Source organism: Lacerta agilis, chromosome 2 (assembly GCF_009819535.1).
Source record: "Lacerta agilis isolate rLacAgi1 chromosome 2, rLacAgi1.pri, whole genome shotgun sequence".
Lineage (NCBI taxonomy): Eukaryota > Metazoa > Chordata > Lepidosauria > Squamata > Lacertidae > Lacerta > Lacerta agilis.
In genome coordinates this window covers 76,700,481-76,721,116 of record NC_046313.1, presented here as the reverse complement: position 1 = coordinate 76,721,116, position 20,636 = coordinate 76,700,481, and the positions used below count along the sequence as shown (strand labels likewise).

The 20,636-nt window shown below is 39.3% G+C and overlaps 1 protein-coding gene across 1 annotated transcript in view; it reads left to right on the top strand.

The window, feature by feature from the left end:
* Positions 1-20,636, top strand: part of FAM120A (family with sequence similarity 120A) — a 53,590-nt gene that overhangs the window by 8,836 nt on the left and 24,118 nt on the right. The window contains exons 2-4 of the mRNA XM_033140869.1: positions 1,990-2,236; positions 2,803-2,885; positions 20,442-20,570. Coding sequence (XP_032996760.1) covers positions 1,990-2,236; positions 2,803-2,885; positions 20,442-20,570 — 459 coding nt within the window. The remainder of the gene's footprint in view (positions 1-1,989; positions 2,237-2,802; positions 2,886-20,441; positions 20,571-20,636) is intronic.

The following is a 20,636-nucleotide window of genomic DNA, read 5'->3' as shown; positions in this document are numbered from 1 at the left end:
CTGGGATATACAGACAGACAGCGCGGCTCGCGAAGTCGCACTCCGCCGGGCAGCCAGAGGGCGCGGCGCAGCTGGCGGGGACGGGCTTTCCAACCCCAGCCCCCAAAAGGGTCGCAGCCCATCCCGACTCAAAGGGAAAAACTCAGGAAGAGGCGTGAGCAGCCATTTCTACCTCCGCTGCTTCCTGGTTGCTTTTGGCACCATGTTTTCTCTCGCGCTCCAAGTTGCAGCGGCAGTGTGGCCTCCCCTCGGCCTCTGGAGCGCCGGCATTCTGAATCAACCGCCCCGCTTCAACTGCCGCCCCTGCTCCCGGCCCGATATCTCTCCATCCAGTCCCTGGGGCACATGTGCAGTAGCGCAAACCCAGAGACACAGGGACTGGACGCAGAGACACTTGCGTTTTATATATATAGATATTTAAATATCTCTTAATCAGTCCTAGTGGTGTTGCGGTAGCTATCATCATCATCATCATCATCATCATCATCATCCCTGAGTCATCAGGGATCCTTGTTGCATTATATAATTAATTATTATTGTATCCTGCTTTATTTAGTTATTTTAGAAGATAATAAGAGAACTCAGAATGGCATAAAAATTAAAACTGATTCAATAAAATCATAAAAAACAGACTGACAAAGAAACTCCAACAAAACTTATGATTTCATACAAGTATCTTTGTTACTAGTAGTTCACCATGGAAAGATTTGAATCCTGAAAAGCAGGACATAAATAATTGTATTAAATAAATAAGCCCCCCAATAAAACCCAGCAAAGCTATAAAGCTTGCTGAAATACATGGGCAAATAAAGTCGGAGGCTGAAATATCTTTTAAAGAAGATTGGCTCCCAAAGCAGCTTACAATTTTTTTTTTTGCATCTTGGTGATGGACTTTGATATTTCAGCGATACCTGGCTGTGTGTATGGCAGTCTGTCCTGGTCCTTGACAAATGATGATTTTAGTCCAAGTTGCAAGCTTTTAAACTCCAGAAGGAAAAATATATACCGTATTTTCCTGTGTATACCGGTAAGACTAGGTTTCCCCCCTAATAAATTGTGTCAAAAATTAGGGGGTGTCTTATACATGGATAGTGCCGAGGCCATTTTCTTAAATCAGACCCCCCAAAATAGTCTTATACATGGGAGCGTCTTATAGATGGAAAAATACGGTATGCCACACCACAAGAGTGATGGACTCTTGCTGATCTGCCAACAACCAAAAACCAAGATGAGACCTGATAAGCTTATAAAGAGTTGAAAACAGTTAAGATGGGACGTGTGTTGTCTTGTAAATACTTTTATGTCCCAAGGGGACAGGTATGTTTCAGAAAGTTGTTGGCAGGGGAACTTGGGTGTCTTTTATGTAGGTCTTTTGGGGTGCGGGGAGCAGAATAGGGAGTCTGGCATGTTCATTAGTTTCCTCAATTGAATATAGTGAAATCGAGAGTTGCTGTCAGCTTTTTTCTCCTTCTTGTTAGAAAGTAATGCTTGAACTGGGAAACTGCACACTTGTTTTGAATATGGGATCTTCGTTGGCCCTTTATAGCAGTGTTTTTCAACCACTGTTCCGCGGCACACTAGTGTGCCGCGAGATGTTGCCTGGTGTGCCGTGGGAAAAATTGAAAAATTACTTTATATATAGTCAATATAGGCACAGAGTTAATTTTTTTAACATTTTCTAATGGTGGTGTGCCTCATGATTTTTTTCATGAAACAAGTGTGCCTTTGCCCAAAAAAGGTTGAAAAACACTGCTTTATAGTGTTTAGGAGAAGGAAGGACAGTTATTCATAACAGGACCAAAGTTTGACTGAGGATGGTATTGGATACCCTATTGTTGTCAACAAGTTGGAGCTGCACATTTCCAGTGTGTGAGAACTTGTTTTTAACATGAACTGTTAATGTACATTTCAGCACATTCGTTCAGTTTTGGTATTAACATTTAATGTATCCTGTTCTTCCTCCCCCTTCCTTCCTCCCTTTTTGCATAGGTTGCACAGAGCATTGAAGACCACCATCAAGAAGTAATTTCATTTTGCCGAGAAAAAGGCTTCCATGGCTTGGTTGCATTTGATTCAGATTACGCATTGTGCAACATCCCTTACTATTTCAGTGCCCATGCCCTAAAACTGAGCCGTAATGGAAAAAGCCTCACGACAAGCCAATACCTGATGCATGAAGTTGCCAAGCAACTGGACCTGAATCCAAATCGGTTTCCTATTTTTGCTGCTCTTTTAGGTAGGTGGAATGACACATGGAAGTCCACATTTATCTGATCTTAAGAATGCTTTATTGGAAGGACTATTTCTGTGCACACTTGTTTTATCATTTCTTCATCCTCTTGGTTTGTGTGTGTGGTTTTTTGTTTGTTTTGTTTAAAATTGTATAGCCGTGAATCAGAATCTGGTACCTTTTATCTCAATCATTTTTACATGGAAATGTGTTCTTTTAGTTGGAGGTACCTGAAGTAAGGCTGCAATCCTAAATGTGATTACTTGGAAGTAAGCCCCATTAATATGGGACTTCGTTTTAGATAAACATTGCTTCTGAATTAGACGTGATACAAGGGAAAATGTAGATTAGTTACCTTATAAACACTCATTATCATATTCAGTCTCTCTAATTGCATTATCTGCAAGTGAAATTTGAATTTAGGATTGTTATTTCCCCCCAACTCCATCAGACTTCACTAATTTCAAGTACTGCCTTGGTTTTTTTTAAAAAGTAAACGAGACAACCATTTATGTAGAACAAGTAACATATAGTATATTTTTTTTAAAAGCATTGCATATTGTATATTCCAGGTAATCACATTCTACCTGATGAAGATTTGGCTTCATTTCATTGGAGTTTACTTGGTCCAGAACATCCACTAGCCTCTCTTAAGGTACAACTTTAATATAATTTCTGACATTAAAACAAATAACCTAGCATAGGAATAAAACATAATTTGGGCAACTTCTAACATTGTTGGATATTCTAAAGTAGCACCAAAGACTTAAAAGAGGACTACTCTGAGAACTTGCTTCACTGTAAGCTTGTTCTTTTAAGCTTTTCCATTCATATGGGCAATGTACACTCCGTGTTTCTTGTTTTAGTTCTCATTTTATCATACTAAACTGCACTAGCATCAGCAATGTGACTGCAGTTCTGAAAATATTTGCTCTATTTCCCTTTCCTTTCTTTCTGATAGCTCTAAGAGAAAAAAAATGTTTGTATTCAGCTATACTAGATACATTTACAGTGGTACCTTGGTTCTTGAATGGCTTAGTTGTCGAACAAATTGGCTCCTGAACGCCGCAAACCCGGAAGTAAGTGTTCTGGTTTGCGAACATTTTTTGGAAGCTCCTGCAGCCAATCGGAAGCCGCACTTTGGTTTTCGAACAGTTTTGGGAGCCAAACGGACTCGTGGAACGGATTAAGTTCGAGAAACAAGGTACCACAGTGCTAGTTTAGTACAAAAGTTGTACCTGTGATGGTATTGCCAGTTGGACAACTTTATGAAAAACCTGAACAGAGGGCTTGGGTGCTGGTGTACGGCTTATGAAAATTCAGTATCTGAAACAGTGGTGATCTTAGGCTTCAAGCTCTCAGAGGTACTGTTGGTTCCTTAGACTTGATGGGTCATGCATACAAGAGTTTAAGAAATGGTAAACACAGTTGATGGTTTAAACGAGATCAAACACCTCCTGGTTTTCTTGAATTCTGTCACTTTCTCACCTAGATACCTGTGCTGAAGTTATCATTGCAAAAAGGTGCTGCAGGAATTTAGATAGATTTAAGGGCATAACTGTAAGTCCATCTAACTATTCGTTGCAGTTGTATAATACTTTTATGTTTGTTGAATGAGCAAGAGTGTGCTTTAGGAAAGCATCTAGGATCAAGACTCATCTTTAGACAGGGGTGGAGAAGAATCCATCGTACACAATAAGAACCCAGATCCTACTAGGTTGTCTTGAAAATAAATTATCTTGGTGACACTGCAACTTGCTTCCAAGTAAGTTTGTTTAGGATTGCAGCCTAAGATTCAAGGCTGATTCAGCACTGGGAGTTATGGAAGTTTTTTCTTTCTTTCTCCCCACCCCCCGCCCTTTGCTTTATTTTGAGTAATCATATATATTCAACTTTTCATGCTCATTTAAAAAAGAAAGTCTTGTAAGGAACAAAAGCACCTTGGCCTGCTTCAACCTGCAGTATCATAAGCCATAACATCAAAACTCATCACATGTAGATTAGGCTACAAATCTGCATGCTAGTTGCTGGTCTTGCTTTCACTTTGTATTAAATGTGAGTTACTTATTTAAAAAATAAAGCCATTTAATCCAAGTTCGTGAAGAAAAGGTGAGTAACAATCCCAAACGCACAAGGGTGATTCAGCACAAATGTTAATTGTAAGTGCCTCACTATAATCTGTGCCTCACAGATTATGCTTGTGGTGGGGCAAATTTTTCTTAAGTAGCTGTCCTGTTACATATTTTAATGGCCAAATAGCTTTGTCCCAGTGTCCACCAGCCTCTTGCATTTACTCCTCTTTCTGTCTGCCTGGACACAAGGGGGAAGCAATCCAGATGTTTCAGAGCGGGAAGGTAAGCTACTTGGAGCAAAAATGGGCAAAAAGAAATCCAAACCGCAGTAGCAAACCTGATGAAGGGAAGCTTGTTTCATTAGGATGGTGATAATTTACAGGCTGAACTAGATGTAATATAGTCAGCTACCGGTATGTATGTTGTTTGCACGTCTGTCCTGTTCACACGCACACACGCACACACACACACACAGCCAGGATGGTGGGGAGTTCTTTTGCAACAAAAGGGGTGTACATGCATCGGGGGAGCTGGTTTTCCCCTCACATTGCCTTCCTTTGCTTGCTTCACTGCAGGAACCCCACTTTCCACAGTAGCTTTGCACACTGTATCAGAGCTTATCGCCCCCACCATTTGTTTTAGATGTGAGTAAAAAACATCTGAAGAAGTGTGCATGCACACGAAAGCTCATACCAGGAACAAACTCAGTTGGTCTCTAAGGTGCTACTGGAAAGAATTTTTGATTTAGTAAAAAACATGCTCCCCAGGTCATATCTACTTCATCCCTTAGGCAGCTTTTCATATCACAATTTTACATATTGGGACCTGTGTTTATGGATATGATCCCTCTCAAAGCGCTCCCCAGCCAACCTGTGCAGATTTTCAGGAAGCTGCAAGGTGAAGGAGGGATCAGCAAGACATCTCCTTCCTCTCCTCTTCCAACAGAAGTGAAACTTGGCCAATTACAAGTTTAGTTCCAACCCACAATGTACAAGTGCACTGTAAGCTCCTAAAATAGCATTGTTAAATTATTTATACCACCCAAGGTACCCTGGCATACCGTGTTTTCCAGATGCCCAATAATAGGAAGAATAATACAAATAAATATTTTCAGTATTTGGGGTACCAACCGCCTCAGGCTCATACAAGCATATTCTCATTCACCCTCCACCTGTGCCCCATTGTTTCACAAATGAGGCATCTGATTAAAACTAATCGCACATGGATTTCACTATGCTGTTAAATTTCTTTGTTATTATTTTAGAAATACAGGCAGAATTTTATAAACGTGGTAGCTAGGTAGCCCTGACTTGATTTCTAATATAAATTTATTAATGGGTAGTTTTACGACCATTGATTTGTATCTGCAGTCCTATTTAACCTGTGTAGTTATTTCTAGAAATATCTTATGTTGGTTTGACACTAAGGCTTATGTGCTCATTTGCTTTCTTCCTCCTTTTGAACAGGCTAAACAGGCGTAGCTACTTCAGCTTCTTGTAATTGAGTGTTCATTACCATCACTGGAGCTTTTTGCCATATGTAGTGGTTTGAATTAAGTCTTCTTGAATAGAGTGACCAAAATCAGAGACACTATTCAAAACAGGGTTCTACTGTTACCTTTCAGAATGCTGTTGGACTATCCCATTCATTCCGGTAGAGTTACATTAATCACAGTTCATCAAATATATATATTTATTTATTTATCTTTATCACACCAATACACTTGTAGTCTTCTTGGGATAAAAAAAAAAAGATTCTCAATTTGCCTTAGTTTCAAACAGTTGCAAATAACAGTAAACAATAGCTGGTGGATTACTGTTAATGTGAAGATTGTGCCTATGGTGCTCCTTTCCAATCGGAAGATCCCTGACTAAGAGTTACATCTGAGGAGCAATGGGAAGCCAAGAGCAAACTTTAGCTTCTCAGCAGTGTTAGCTTAGAGTGAAACAAACCACAGCCCTGATTTGGACGTAACACCAAGCCAGGAATTGTGATTTGTGGTTCCTGCTAGGGGAGAAGCAAAACGGGGGCCCACCTGTGTGCTCTTGATAAACTAATCATTATAGTTTATGTGAATGCAGTCATGAAGTCTCAGAATGCATGAGTTCCTACTCTCCAGCTCCATTCCAGTTTCTCCTGTTCTAGCGCTCATGGTTTCCCTAGCATAACTTCTTTATCTTTATATGAACAAAATAATAATAATGGCTGTCTGTTCTGTGCTGTTAGCAAATTGCATCCCCATCCATCTGCTTTTTTTAAGTCATTAAAAACCATTAGCTTCATTATCATAGATGCCACTTTTAAAACTATAAAAATATTGTCTTGTTTTGTAGTGTTGTTATTGGGTATTGGTGCCCATGTAACATGTATACTCAACTGTCACATTAGGAAATTATATTCAGTACAAAGCAAATTTTATTATATGAACATAGATCCTCTAAGGGCAATTTAAAACACCCAAAACATACAGCTCTAAACATACACAGTGTTAAAATATATGGTACTTACATTAATGTAAGAGTAGGAACAAACCAATATACTATCAGATTAAGAAAATTTCTTTACATGTCTTTGCAGGAGAAAAGAGAAAACTAATAATAGTTTCTGTTATTATTTTGTTCATGTTAGCCAGTAAGTAGGACAGAGGAAATGAAATTCACTCATGACCTCTCTGGTTAGTTGTTGAGCCATTTTTAAGACCATAGATAGATAGATAGATAGATAGATAGATAGATAGATAGATAGATATCTCCATATCCATAAATAAATAAATAAACAAGGCATCAGCTTATAAGATAACCTTCTAATTTTTATTCATTGTCAGTTTTCTGAGGCAAGAATGGGCTGGATTCAGTCTTGTTTAGTTTTCTGCCTCCTGGGAATCCCTGTGGTCCACTAGGCTCTTAAATTTACAAAGCAATAGTGGGTTTCTTAATAGTTTAGACATTGCTAATCAGTGTTAAATGTTCCCAAGTAAACACAGTTTCTTAAGAGCAAAATACGGTAAGTGCTTTTTTGAATTAAGCACTGGCTACCTAGTTTGGCCTACTTCACAACAATCCTGGCACTTGGTCTGCTGTCTATTCGTGGACCTCTTTTCCATACCCCTACTCTAAAGTCTAGGTGTATTTTAAAATCAAAATCACTTGTGGGTGGATGGAACTAGTGTAACATTTTCCCTGATTATGAACACAAGGAGGTTGGACACCTTTTTCTGCTCTCATCTCCACACATTGAGAGAGGCTACTGTTGCATCTGATTCACGGAAGACAAGGTGCTTCCTATTGGACTGATTACAGCATCTCCTACAGTTGCTTGATGATAACTTAGTTTTTGTCCAGTTTGGCCCAGTTTTTTTAATCAAGAGTACTTCCTAGGCAGCATTTAGGCAACCTTTAGGTAGGTTTTCATGTGAAGGTTGCTCAGTTATGAATTCTCTTTCTTCAGCTCAACTAATTATCCTTGTCATGATGATTTTACTTCCTGTCTTCTGTTACGTACATTGGCTCTCATCTTGCATTCAATTTAACTTTCAAATGTATGCATTCTTCCACTTGTTTATTGTGCATGTTCCTCTCTTGCTGTCTTGACTCCCCTGATAACACTGTCCCCTGTAAATTCAATGCTACAGTATTGATTTCCCCACTGTGCTCTGTTTTTTATCTTTCTTGTTGCTCCATTGGAACTCCGCCATTCTTCCATTTTTATTATTTAAATGCTAGTTAAGGAAAGAAGGGATGAAGAGGTATTGTTCATCCTATCATTCATTAACTGAACTCTCACTTTCTACAATTCCCATACATTGCCCTTCCATTATGTCTTCCTGCAGTGGGTGCCCCTGGGTGCAAGTGTGCCTACCAGTACACCCTGTGGTGCCTATGAAACATAAATATTCCCTCAAAAAACTACAGTGTGTAAGTTTGCTATTCTTGTTCAGTTCTTGTTTGTACTGAATCAGCCTCCCTTACAGTGAACATGTTCATACCCACATTTCATTGAACACCTACTCCCCTGTACTGAACAGAGGAGAGGTGCAAAAACTGAGCAAGTGTGGTGGCGGCTCATGTAGGTGTTTTTTATGGCGTGGGAGCAGGCCCACAGCACTTTGTGGTCCTGACTCTCCTTTTTTTAGATGTAGCATCCATTTTGTGTTGAACCACACCCTTAAAGCAGCCATTTTGTGTTAGGTCACACACCCCATCTTGTCGCTGGCAACCTGTGGCACTTTCTTAAAATTCTAGATGTGCTCACTGGTCCCAAAAGACTAGTGACCCTGTCTTACTTTAGGTGTAAGCTTGAGAGTAGGATATGTAGCTTTGTTTATAAAGGTTTATATGTGGTTGCTGTATGTGCAGTGTGCACATTGTCCCAGCAGTGTTTTGTCTTCTCATAGCTGGATATTGTGTATAACTCTCAGTTGACAATTTCTGTCCTGTGAATTTGTAATCCAGGAGCAAATGTAAATTATCGAAAGCATTGACATATAGTACCTGTTGATGGACTGTACAATTTCATACTGCAGGTGGAGGGTTGCATGTTTTTTATGTCCTGTCCCCTGATCACACATTGAGAAATCTCAGTGTGCATAACAAGCTAGTATGACAAGAGAGAAGGCTTGCCTAGAGCCCTCCTTGACATAGTTCTGTATGTACAGGGAGTACTTTATATGAAGCAACATACAAAACGTGTAGCCTGTTTCCTGAAGCCTGAAATAGAACCCAGTAAAGGGGTCAACCTAGATGAGTGCTCTAATAGTCTGATTCTGCTGTAATTGATGCAGGAAAAATGTCAGATAAGGAAAATGCAAAGTTATAGGGAAGAGTTAATGTAGAATAGATGAGCCTGGAGTTAGCAAGAAAGACTCTGTCCCCCCCCCCCAATTCTTTGTAGGGAATTGTATAGTGAATGTGACAATCTCTTCCTGCCCTTAGTTAAATAACATTTGCTCACTCAACAGTGTAGAAGTGGAGATTCTGAAGACAATAGCATCTTTGAGGCCTTATTGCTCATGAGTATTTTTAGTCCCAGGGCCTTTTTAGTTGTAACTGTGAGGAGATAATGTCTAATTTTTAAGAACAGGGTTGTGTTGCTCGTTCAGCTCCCACTTTTGTAAAACAAAACAGCGTTTCAGTTTTACTAACCTATGTGAAGAATTTATCTAGGTTTCTTTTTAAAACTCATTTCTAGTGGAAATGATAAAAAAAGGCTTTTGAAGTATAGAGTGCAGATTTTTGGCATGGAAAATGGGATTAAATATCCTTAGGCTTTATGAAAAATGCAGTCATTCCTTGAGAAATTGCTCCAAGCTGTCAGGGTCTGGGCTTTTGGGGTCCGCAATGAACTTTGCTTGTCATGATCTCATAACGTGCAATTTACGTTTTCTCCCCCTCCATTGCCGTCTGATTATTAATTTTGGTTATGTACTCTTATTGAAACTTAACAGTCCGCTGGAAACATCTGTCTACTTTCTCTTATACATTAGTACAAATTCATTTTTCTCCTTTGAAGAAAATCTGTAGCCGTTTCCATTTCTAAACACACTCCATTAACTTTTTAGATGCTTCAGCATGATATCTTGACTGTCTTTTGTCTTTTTATGTACTTCATGGTATCCTCATTTTGCTAGCAGAAGTGTTTGAGGTTTTTCTTCTAGTAGTTATAGAATAAAACTATTCACTGCCTGTCTTTTTCAGCCACTTAATCTGCTGCTGCTGCTACTTTCTTTTGTGGACTTCTCGGTTCCAGTTACTGGGTTATAAAAAAAATCTTCTCCAGGATTGCAGAATTCTCCTTTCAAACTTCCGTTTTCCAGGTGTGATGTCACTTCCTCCTCCATAATTATAGTGGTACCCAGTTAGATTTTAAAAGGAAAAAGAAAAACACAATACTTCCGTACCCATTTAAGTGTCTCTTGTGCCTGGCTGCCATGGTGTTAACTGCTCATGTTAAAGCTCCTGTATTTTTTGGTTGTAGGAGCTATAGTAATGAATTCTGATTTCCATTTCCATTAGAAATGTGTTCAGAATTGATTGTGCATCCTTTAATATTTGATATGCAGTAAATCCAGAATTTCACCATATAATTGATTTAATGTTATTCATGACAATTCAGTCTTGTATTAGCTACTCAACTGGTCACTGTTGGTGGCTAGGAATTCCCACCAGGTGTATGAGGGGGCTTCCTAAGGAGAGCTGGTGTACTTTGTTTATCCTTCACAAGCCCTTGTAGCTTACAATTTTCCTTTTAAAAAAACAGTTTGCTTTTTGCTAATAAGAGGAGATCCTTTGTATGAGTAAAAAGCAGGCTAGTTGCTTTAGGTGGGGGGCTAAAAACTAAGTGATGACATTGTACATCAGATAATTGCAGCTATGAGGAAAAGTAGAACTATCTTTTGAAAATTAAAATATGAAGGGGCCTCTAAAGCAGTGAGCATTTTTAAGTGGCATTTTATTAAATTTAGTTAATTTTCTAGTAGAAAAGCTCAGGGTATTCCATTCCTTCTAATCTGAGAAGAAGTTTAAACAATTCTGTTGATTTCCTTCATTAGCTGTTGCTCTGGGGGTAGGCTAAAGCATAGAAGAGAAAATGACCTGCTATAGTTAATAAAGACTTGATGTCAAAGCATAGTCGCTATATTTTAAAAAGTTTCATAATAATTTTTTCACGTTTTTTAGTTTCCTCATCCCACTTTGTCAATATTTTTACACTAATCCTGTTTAAAATTATGACTACCTGTGGATTTTAAAAATACTTAAATCTGTTATTAAACTTTGAAAAATGCCCTTGTGCCAGTAATTCTTTACTAGACAAAGAAGAACCTCTATTTTCAATAACCATACAAGTTACAATCAAGTGAATCCTTTCCAAATGAGGTAAAATGGTTCTGTGGATGGGGCTCCAGGTGGTGGGATTCGGAAGTGCACAGATAGTAGCTGGGCTTTGTAGCCATTTTGTATTTTTAGTAGCTAGCATGAATATTTAAATATGCCTCTCTGCATGTGCAGAGCATCTTTCTCCTACTACAGAACAACTGGCCTATCACAGAATTAAGGAACAGGATTTAAAGGGCAGATGGCATTGCTCCTCACACACAGGCCTTGCCACTCCCAGGAATCCAACACTCTTGAATATACTTGCCAGCATAGTATATTCAGAGAGCACAGTTTTCTCTTTTAAATTAAAAAAAAAGATCTATTACTGTGTTGAACCCTCACTTCTATTCACCCACACCTGTCTGCTTAAGATTCTTGCTGGATGGAGGTCATTTTCAAAACCTGAGGTGAGGTCCAGTGAGTGGAATCTTTCCCACGACAAAAGGAAGTTGACTCCAGGGTTTTCCTCATTCTGTCCAGCAGTTTTGTTCAATTCGAGCCCCCTCCAATTTCTAAAATTAGTTTTTCAGTGGATTCACATCCGTGGTTCTGGACTGAATGCGGACTGTCTCTTGCTTTAGGCACACTTCCATTTTGTTTTTTCAACTGCCTGCATGGGTACATGTTCAAATACTTGGGGATTTAGTTTACATTTTCTGGATGCTAGTTTTTACTCTTAAACATTTGCTCTGGGAGAGTGATGGGGAACTGGCTTCAAGGTTTACACAAGAGCAGCCCAATCACTACTGTGCTGATCTGGCTTTTGCTCAATGGGTATTGTGGCCTGTGAGGTGAGCAAGGTTGGAAAGAGATAAGGATTCTGCTGAGATGGTGAGACCAGGCCTAATGAGGGAGAATGAAGCAAGACAAAGGCAGGAAACACTTTGGCAGATTTTATTTATTTTAAAGTAATATTTTAATACTGATTTTCAACTATAGTGGTTCTCACTGTTTGTATAATAAAAGCTTGTTTATAATCTTATGCATAGTAGGAGATCTTACATTCCAAATGCAGCCAATGATTTGGTGTTTTTTTTTTTTTTAATGGTTTCAATGAGAATGCGGTGTGAAGAACTACTGTTCTCAGTTTGGGTTTCCTTAGTCCACTAGAAACTGGTGGTATCAATGGCTCTCACCCATAGAACTGAGGGAAAAGGTGCTCATAGGTACTTGAGGAGACAGAGCATATAAAGCAGGATGTGGAACCTGTGGTCTTCCAGATCTTACTAAACTACAATTCCCATCATCCCTGATCATTGGCCATATTGCTTGGTTTGACAGGCGTAGGAGTCTGACAGCAACTTGAGCGCCACAGGTTGCTCACTGTTGAGTTAAACTGACGATAGTTGAGGAAATGGTTACTTGCCTAAGGACTCCCACTGATTTTCTTGGCTTCTCAGCTGAAACTCTTGAACACAAAGCTACATCTTCTCTTCTAATATAGATAACTAGCTTTGAAGTGGGTTGTTTTTTTACATTCAAGCAGTATATACATTTTATTAAATAAATCAATACTGAAGGAGAAAGTTGCCAAATTTTTTAAATGTGTGAATCCTTACCCTGTTTTATAGTGACCTTTCAGCATGGGAAATGGCAGTAATTGTTTGGATATAATGTGCAGTAAGTAAATTGCAGGCTTTTCCCAGTTATGCATAGAAAGAACTCTATGTGAGTGGTTTTGAAGCTCTGTCTTCTGTATGAGGCAATTTTCAGATAACCATCAAAGATGAAAATGTTGGGAACTGTAATTATTAATGGCAAGTAGCATTTTCCTTAGGGTATTGGCCTCATGTTGTAGCAGTTGAACAGTTTTTATAGCTGCGCTATGCTATTTAAAATGCAATCTTACAGTAGGCCATTTTCCACAGAGAATTCCTTTCTTGAGAGTGAATAGCGGTTGCCTTGCCACCCAGCTTTCTGAATGAGGTCTACTGTTGCCCTTGCTTTTCAGGTAATATTTTGTTCTCGGATTTCACATGTGTTCCCTACCCCCACCAAATTTCATGCTTGAGAGATTGGACTTATAGATGCTTTAAACCCAGTTTTTGTTTAGCTAATCTTACTTGTTGATTTCCTACACATAAGTGCTTTCAAGTTCAGCATGCCCAAACTGTTTATGTTGGGCGACCTTTTTGCAAACAAAATTTATGCTGCTGTTTGTGTGAGGCTTCAAGTTAAACTTCTGAAATAAGCACTATTCAGACGTAGTGATTTGCTGCCCCCCTCCCCCTCGCTCCCCTATACCAAATAATTTATCACGAGGTGATATAAGAAGTCTGACTTTTTGCTCTGTAAAAACTGCAAGGCTCACCTTGTATTTTGGCAAGAAATAATGTGCAACTTGTGCACAGTTGACCATTGGTTCATCTTGTCCAATATATTCTGACCTGTAGACCTTGTCCAATATATTCTAACCTAAGAGGTGGCTAACCTATGGTACTTGAGGGCCTTCCATGGGTTGGCTGAAGAAGCAGTTGCTCATATGTAGGCTCCAAAGAGGTCAGGGCCCCAGCATTACCAGAAGTGCGGGTCATGTGGAAGACTACACCACAGTAGCTGCTCATGCATAGGGCTCCTCAGTGCAGATGTTCAGATCTATGTGTTGGTGTCAGGGGTGGGCCAGTGTATCACCACTTCCTGGTCACCATTTGATGTCTCCATCACACAATTCAAATGTGAAGAGGGTACTGTCTGCTTTAATGCCCCGACTTCGGCCAGGGAGGGTGGGATATATATATATATATAAAGTTTATTGTTATTATTAATGCATGGAGTCATGTACTACAAGGACTTCAGAAACTGAAAAGTGGTGGTGGTAAAGCCAGAGCCTACCCACAGCTCAAAAGTGAAGCCCAAAAGTGAAGCAGACTACCCAGACATCTCTGTTCCTTAACCCTGTTTGAACCCAACATTTTTCTGGTGCTGTGTATTGGTATGCAAGGAGGGGAAAGTTCTTGGGTAGTGAGAGGGCACAAATTATAGGCTAGTTCAGGGGTCAGCAACCTTTCTCAGCCTTGGGCCGGTCCACCGTCCCTCAGACCATGTGGTGGGCCGGACTGTATTTTGGAAAAAAATATGAACAAATTCCTATGCCCCACAAATAACCCAGAGATGCATTTTAAATAAAAGCACACATTCTACTCATGTAAAAACACCAGGCAGACCCCACAAATAACCCAGAGATGCATTTTAAATAAAAGAACACATTCTACTCATCTAAAAATTCCCGGATTGTCCACGGGCCGGATTGAGAAGGCAGTTTGGCCGCATCCGGCCCACGGGCCTTAGGTTGCCTACCCCTGGGCTAGTTAGTAACTTGGATTCGTTTGACAGACCTCTTAATCTACAAATGAGACTTTTATATCACTTCCTCTTCTGTTCTGACTCTCCTGGTCTCTTGTATGTGTTTTCTTTCCAATAATCTTGCTGGTTACGTATATATGGTACCTTAGAATTACATGTTTGTCTATAGTGTATTTTAACTGAAATCAGAGCATGGGCTGATACAGTAATACATTTTTCTTTGGCTTCAGGAGTGCCCTCTGGTGGTTTTAATAGACTATGATAGCTTTTAATTTGAGGCAGTTTCCAAGAACCTGCTATGAAAAATAGCCATTCATACGTCATCTGGAAGACGTTTGAGATTCAAATGGATACTATGGTAGCTAGAGCAGGGTTGGGGTGGAGCAGCCATTTGGATATATTTGCATAAATTAAGGTCCTAGTAAAAAATATTAGAAGGTTGTAAAAGTTAATGGAACGATTACAAGGTTATAAAAGTTAACCACCTAACACAGGAGTGTGGGACCTTTTTGGCCCAGCAGGAGAGATCCTTATTCTTCCCCACCCCTGTGAATCAACACACTTGTAAATCTCTGTTATCGTTATGTCAGATGATTGACAGATGATTGTGAGTTACCCTGCCCATCTGTTCAAGTCCAGTGTGCTCTGCTTTTGAAGTGCCTTACAGCCAGCTAGTTGTTGTGCATGTTGGAACCACAGCTCAAGGGACTAGGGCAGTCTGAACATAAGGCTGACACCCCTGTTTTCTGTAGAGATTGGCTGAGTGATCAAGTTTCCTATGGGGAACTCAGTCGAACAGCTGATCCAGCAGCATCGTCCCTGCTCCACACCTGATGTACACATAGCATTGGATATAGAGCAGGCGGGTGTGGTTTGGGGAAAATGATACTGTGAATTTGGCTCACAGGTCAGAGGTTCCCTACCTTTGATCTTACATGTGATGTGGTAGAATGATTGCCAGTGAGGCTACAAAGTGCATGGACATCACTGTTGTAAGTGATTTTGTGTGAAGCAAATACTACATAATTTGGGCTTTTAAAAAACCAAACTTCTTTTTTTAAACCAAACTTCTTTTGTGAAAGTTCTTGAAAATGAAGAGCTTCTGCTGGGATACAGCTTCACACTAATAACTTACTTGACTAGAGCCCATGTGATTTGGGTCTTCTGTGGCAAACATTGCTAATCTGCCCCATTTACTGCCCCATCTCTCTTAGCTGTGGTTTTTAATACCCCAAATAACCTTTCTTGTAGTTCTATATGCCTCTGAAATTACCAGTGCATCTTGGTGCCATTTGTGATCTTTCGCTGCAATGAATAGTGGGGAACAGATAACGATACTGAGGTGTGATTGCCAACTTCAAGGTAGATCAGCCATGAAATCAGGTTTTGATGGTTTGCATGTAATTCTGGCACCAAAGTAAATCTGCCACAGGCTTTCTTACTTGATACAGGCCATGTTGGTGTTGAGCCTGGATAATACCATTGCAGGCATCTAAATAGTGAAGAAGATACTGGACAGAGCTGGATTTAATCAGGATTTTGAACCGGTTTAGAAGTGTCCTGGCTTAATTTCAGCCAGGATTTTTTTTTACACATAATGGCAGGCCCTATGGGAACAGGGGGAATTTATTTCTGAGGGACAGAGTAGTAGGCCCAGAAGTTTCAGTCAAGAACATTTTTCTGACATGCCTCGATAGATCACATTCAGAGGTTTAATAACAAAAGATGTTAATGAGCCTTTTGCCTGCATGAGGCCACAGATTCATTGGGGAAAGGCTGTAGCTCAGTGGTAGAGCATCTGCTTTGCGTTCAAAACGTCCCAGGTTCAATCCCTGGCATCTCCAGGTAGGGCTGGGAGAGACTTCTTCCCTGAAACTCTGGAGAGCCACTGCCTGGCAGTAGAAACAATACTAAGCTAGGTGGACTGTTGACCTGACAGTATATGTCAGCTTCCTGTGTTCCTGTGCATTAGTTTCCTGTTGAACCTGAACTGGGAAACTATGGTTATCAATTTCAGAACAGGCTGGGATATTCAAGCACTGTTTTGAAGTTGGTTTAATATCCTAGCTTATTCCAAAGCTGTTGATCCAGATGGGAAAAACTGTGATTAAATGGAAAACTCTAGTCAATAGTTAAAACTTCCTTTTTTGTTTGCTGGTTGCATACATGAGCAAGAGGCATATTCCTATCTTGGCTTATTAAGCAGAGATACAATCACCCAAACCCTCCCTTTGTACCGAAAAGCCGAAAGTCGGTTGGAGCAGCATATCTTAAACCATCTTTTGCTAAGCAGCCCTACTAAAGATGTTTTCGTCTGGTTCCAGGCTTCTGTTAGCTTGACCGAAAGTGAGACGTTGCCTTTTATGCTGCTTCATTTCAAAAACACTTGCTGGGCTGCTATTTGAGCATCACTGTTAAAGATTCCTAATAAAATCACTCTTGAGTGGCTGCTGCCATGTGGTTGTGTCTGTAACAATCTGTCCAAGACTGAATGCCAGACATGAAGCTGCATTATACTGGGTCAGAATGGTGATCCATCTGGCCCCAGAGTGCCTGCAGTGCCAACTGTTTTCCAAGGTCTTGGGTATGGCCCTGCTTCCTAAGACACTTTAGCTAGTGCTGCTGGACATTAAACCTGGAACTTTGACATGAAAAACATGTCCTCTGCCACTCAACTATGGTCCCTCCCCTTGGCCATATAGGGCTTCTCTTGAAATTGCTTCCATTCACATAGAGGTGCAGCCGCCTGCATTCTAATTGGCACACATCACTTGACTCTAATTCTCTCTCCTGTACTAGCTCTTCGTTTCCTGTGCCAATTCATATGCGCAAGCCCAGATGTGCAAAGCTTTTGAAATGTATTGGATTCATAATGAAGAGTATGAGTCATTTCTTACGTCATGTAACCATCTCTCTATGATTAACTCGGAACTCTTACCTCATTCTATACCATACATGTGCAGAATCCATGTAGCAGTGGTGCAGAGAAAGGTATTCCTGGTGACTGCTCAACCAGATATGGAGTTTTCTTCTGCTGGAGATTTGCTAAAGCTTTCAGAAGCATTGAAATATGTTTTCAATTGGTCTAGCCTCTAGTGATCAGAACTAAGCAGTTGTTGGAGTTTTAAAAACATACTGTATGATAAGTTAACAATTATTGTGTTATTGCTTATTTCTTTGTCCTTGTGATAAGATGACCTACAGTTTAAATGAATTAAACCAAACTTCCTTTGGCGGTCATGCTGGCTAAAACTGACTTTTCCAGACTCCTCTATGTCTTAGGATATTGGATGGAATCCAACACCATGCTGCGGGGAATGTCCCATCAGCACAGGCATTGCAGCTTCTCAGATGGAACAGTCTCCCCTCTCCTCCCCTGTGTGCTGTTCTAGGCATTCTCTAGACCCACCCAAGCCAATTTCAGTGGGGGAAGAGAGGAGGGAAAAACCCCATTGTGCAAACAGAAGTCCAAGTGCAGGGCTTGCACTGATGGAGCTCGTTAGGTGATTAGTGCCAATTAACTTTTAGGACACTCTTTAAGCAACTAAGACCTCCACTGTTGTCATGATGGAAATGTAATGTAAACTTAACATTTTAGCTTTATCGAGCACTAAGAGACTTAAGTTGCCACCACAAGATTAACATATTTGTTTAGAATAAGTTCACTGAAATCAGGAGATTTACAGGAAAAAAGCATTGATGATATTATACCACGGAACCTCACCTTGAACTATTTGTAGGTTTGTTTTAGTAATAAGCGTAGATACCACCCTTTTAAAAACAACAACACCCTAAATATTTAAATAAAATACTATAATGAAGCACTATAATAAAGTACAAACACTGATAATGAATAAATTGAATACTTTTAATTTAAAAAAAATCTTGTTCAAAGAAATTTGTTTCATGGCATCTAGAGCATGATAAACTCTTTAAAATCTTCCTTGTTATAAAAGTGTTGTTATGTTGGGAATAACATGAATATGGCAAGTTATATTTTAGGCTGCAATCCAATGCATATGTACTTAGGAGTAAGCTCAACAGATTGAAGTGAAGCTTGCTTATATTATTATTTTCATTATTCATTCGATTTTTATACAACTCTCAATCAAAATATCTCAGGGCTACTCACATAGGATAACTGTATGGAAAATGAAAGAAGCTTTTTAAATGAATGCTGAAATCAATCTTTTAAAGTATATTTTTGTGGAAGTTGTGCAAATAAAAGCCAGAGACTTTACCAACTTTGAGCTAATGTATATGTTGCAGTAAGCATAAGAAGTTCAGTGAATGCTGATGTTTATTGGTAATCCTTAAAGTCTTTGGAGGTCCGTAGGAAATAGTAAACTCTGAAATATTCAAGGCGTTCAAAGACACACTTCTCCACTGTCTTGCTGAGACAGACGCATGCCAACAATCAAAGAATCTTAAGGCAAACTAAGTGCCCTTTTCTGACAGTGACCAAATTTCATCCTCCTTTCTCCCCATTACTGGCAAATATTTTAACAATTTCCCACAAAACTTACTCTGGACATTATCAATGAATTACTGAAACAAGAATGTCTTTGGTTAAAGATACTTGGTTAAAATCTTTCCACTAATGTCAGAATTGTCTGAAATATTCCACTGGCTCCCTAAAATGTTAAGAACTAGTAAATGTCAAAGGTTCATAGTTTGACATTTACCTTAATACACACTTGTCCAAGGGTGCATTGATTTAAATCAGATTTCTCATTGTGAAATTAATATATTTCCTGGGCAAGCATTCATGCTATCTGATTGCTACAATAATTTGCAATTCAATATAATCCAAAATCTTTTACCACGTAGTCTGCATCAATTGCAGAATTGGAACTGCTTCGAGAAAAGCAGCTTAGCCCTCTTTGTATGTTCTCAAGGAAGCAAAGGAAGAACACTTGTCTGCAGCTGAAATTGTATGCACAGTTATTTGTAACAAAGTTTCTTTGAACAACAATACTTCCTAGTAAGTAGGTGTAAGACTGAGTTGTAAGTTTCTGGAACTTTCCAGAAGCAAGGCTGGTCGGTAGTATGCAAAAAAAAAAAAAAAAGTGTTTCCATGAGATCATGGAAACCATTCTGTTGGTTACAGTGCCATAATTTGAAAATGAATACATTGCAAAGTTCATGTAGCAAAACATTTGCACAAGGTCACCCATATGGGCTGTTGGAATGCTGGGTAAAATGTGGACTAGCATCTCCTAGCTTCTAGCACCTATGATGGCCTGCTAAACTCTTGTTGGGCCATAGTAACAAATAATAATCAAATAGTTCATTGTGCCATTTTCTCAACTTCGGAAGTTAGACATTTGTCCCTGTAATTCTTGCTTTATTAGAAAAATAGCCTATTTAACATGTGTTTGCTATCAGACCACAATTCATTTTAAAGAGACAAGTAGATTTTAACATGATTTGTATTTAGATTTCATTTTAAACAAGGTTATTTTAGGAAAGACACCACATAATTAGAATTTTAAAATCAATTTAAAATCATTTACCTTTATCCACTTTGCAAACTCCTCCCAAATTACTCTTCCCATGTTTCCATTTAATTATACATTTCTTCTTCCTACTTGTTGCCATTAGCTTGAAAACCTGGCTTCCACTTGATTATGCTCACACATCCCTTATGAAAATGCTTCAGTGGCTGCCACTTAATTACTAAAGAAATTGCTGCATATTTAGATGTAGACATCTCATTTGCTCAACAGACATGTAATAACAATTCATATTCAGAATATTTTTTGAGAGCCTTCTTTCTTTTAAAAGTCTCCACAGAAATTGGTCACTATCTGAGATACACAAGCTTTTAAATTCTGTTTGTGTTGGTAGAATTTCTTGTTAACATATTTTACAGTGGAATTTTAGTTGATCTGCTTACTAGCTACAAAACTGAGCTGTGTTAGGGAGCTGCTGTGGCATTTTAACATGTGTTTGTGTTTCTAGGTACGAGCACACCAGTTAGTTTTACCACCCTGTGATGTAGTGATCAAAGCTGTAGCTGACTATGTCCGCAATATTCAGGACACTTCTGATTTGGATGCCATAGCTAAAGATGTCTTTCAACATTCACAGGTAAGGAAGGAACAAAGATCATAGGTGTAGACTCATTTTAAAGTACAATTGTACAAATGATCGACT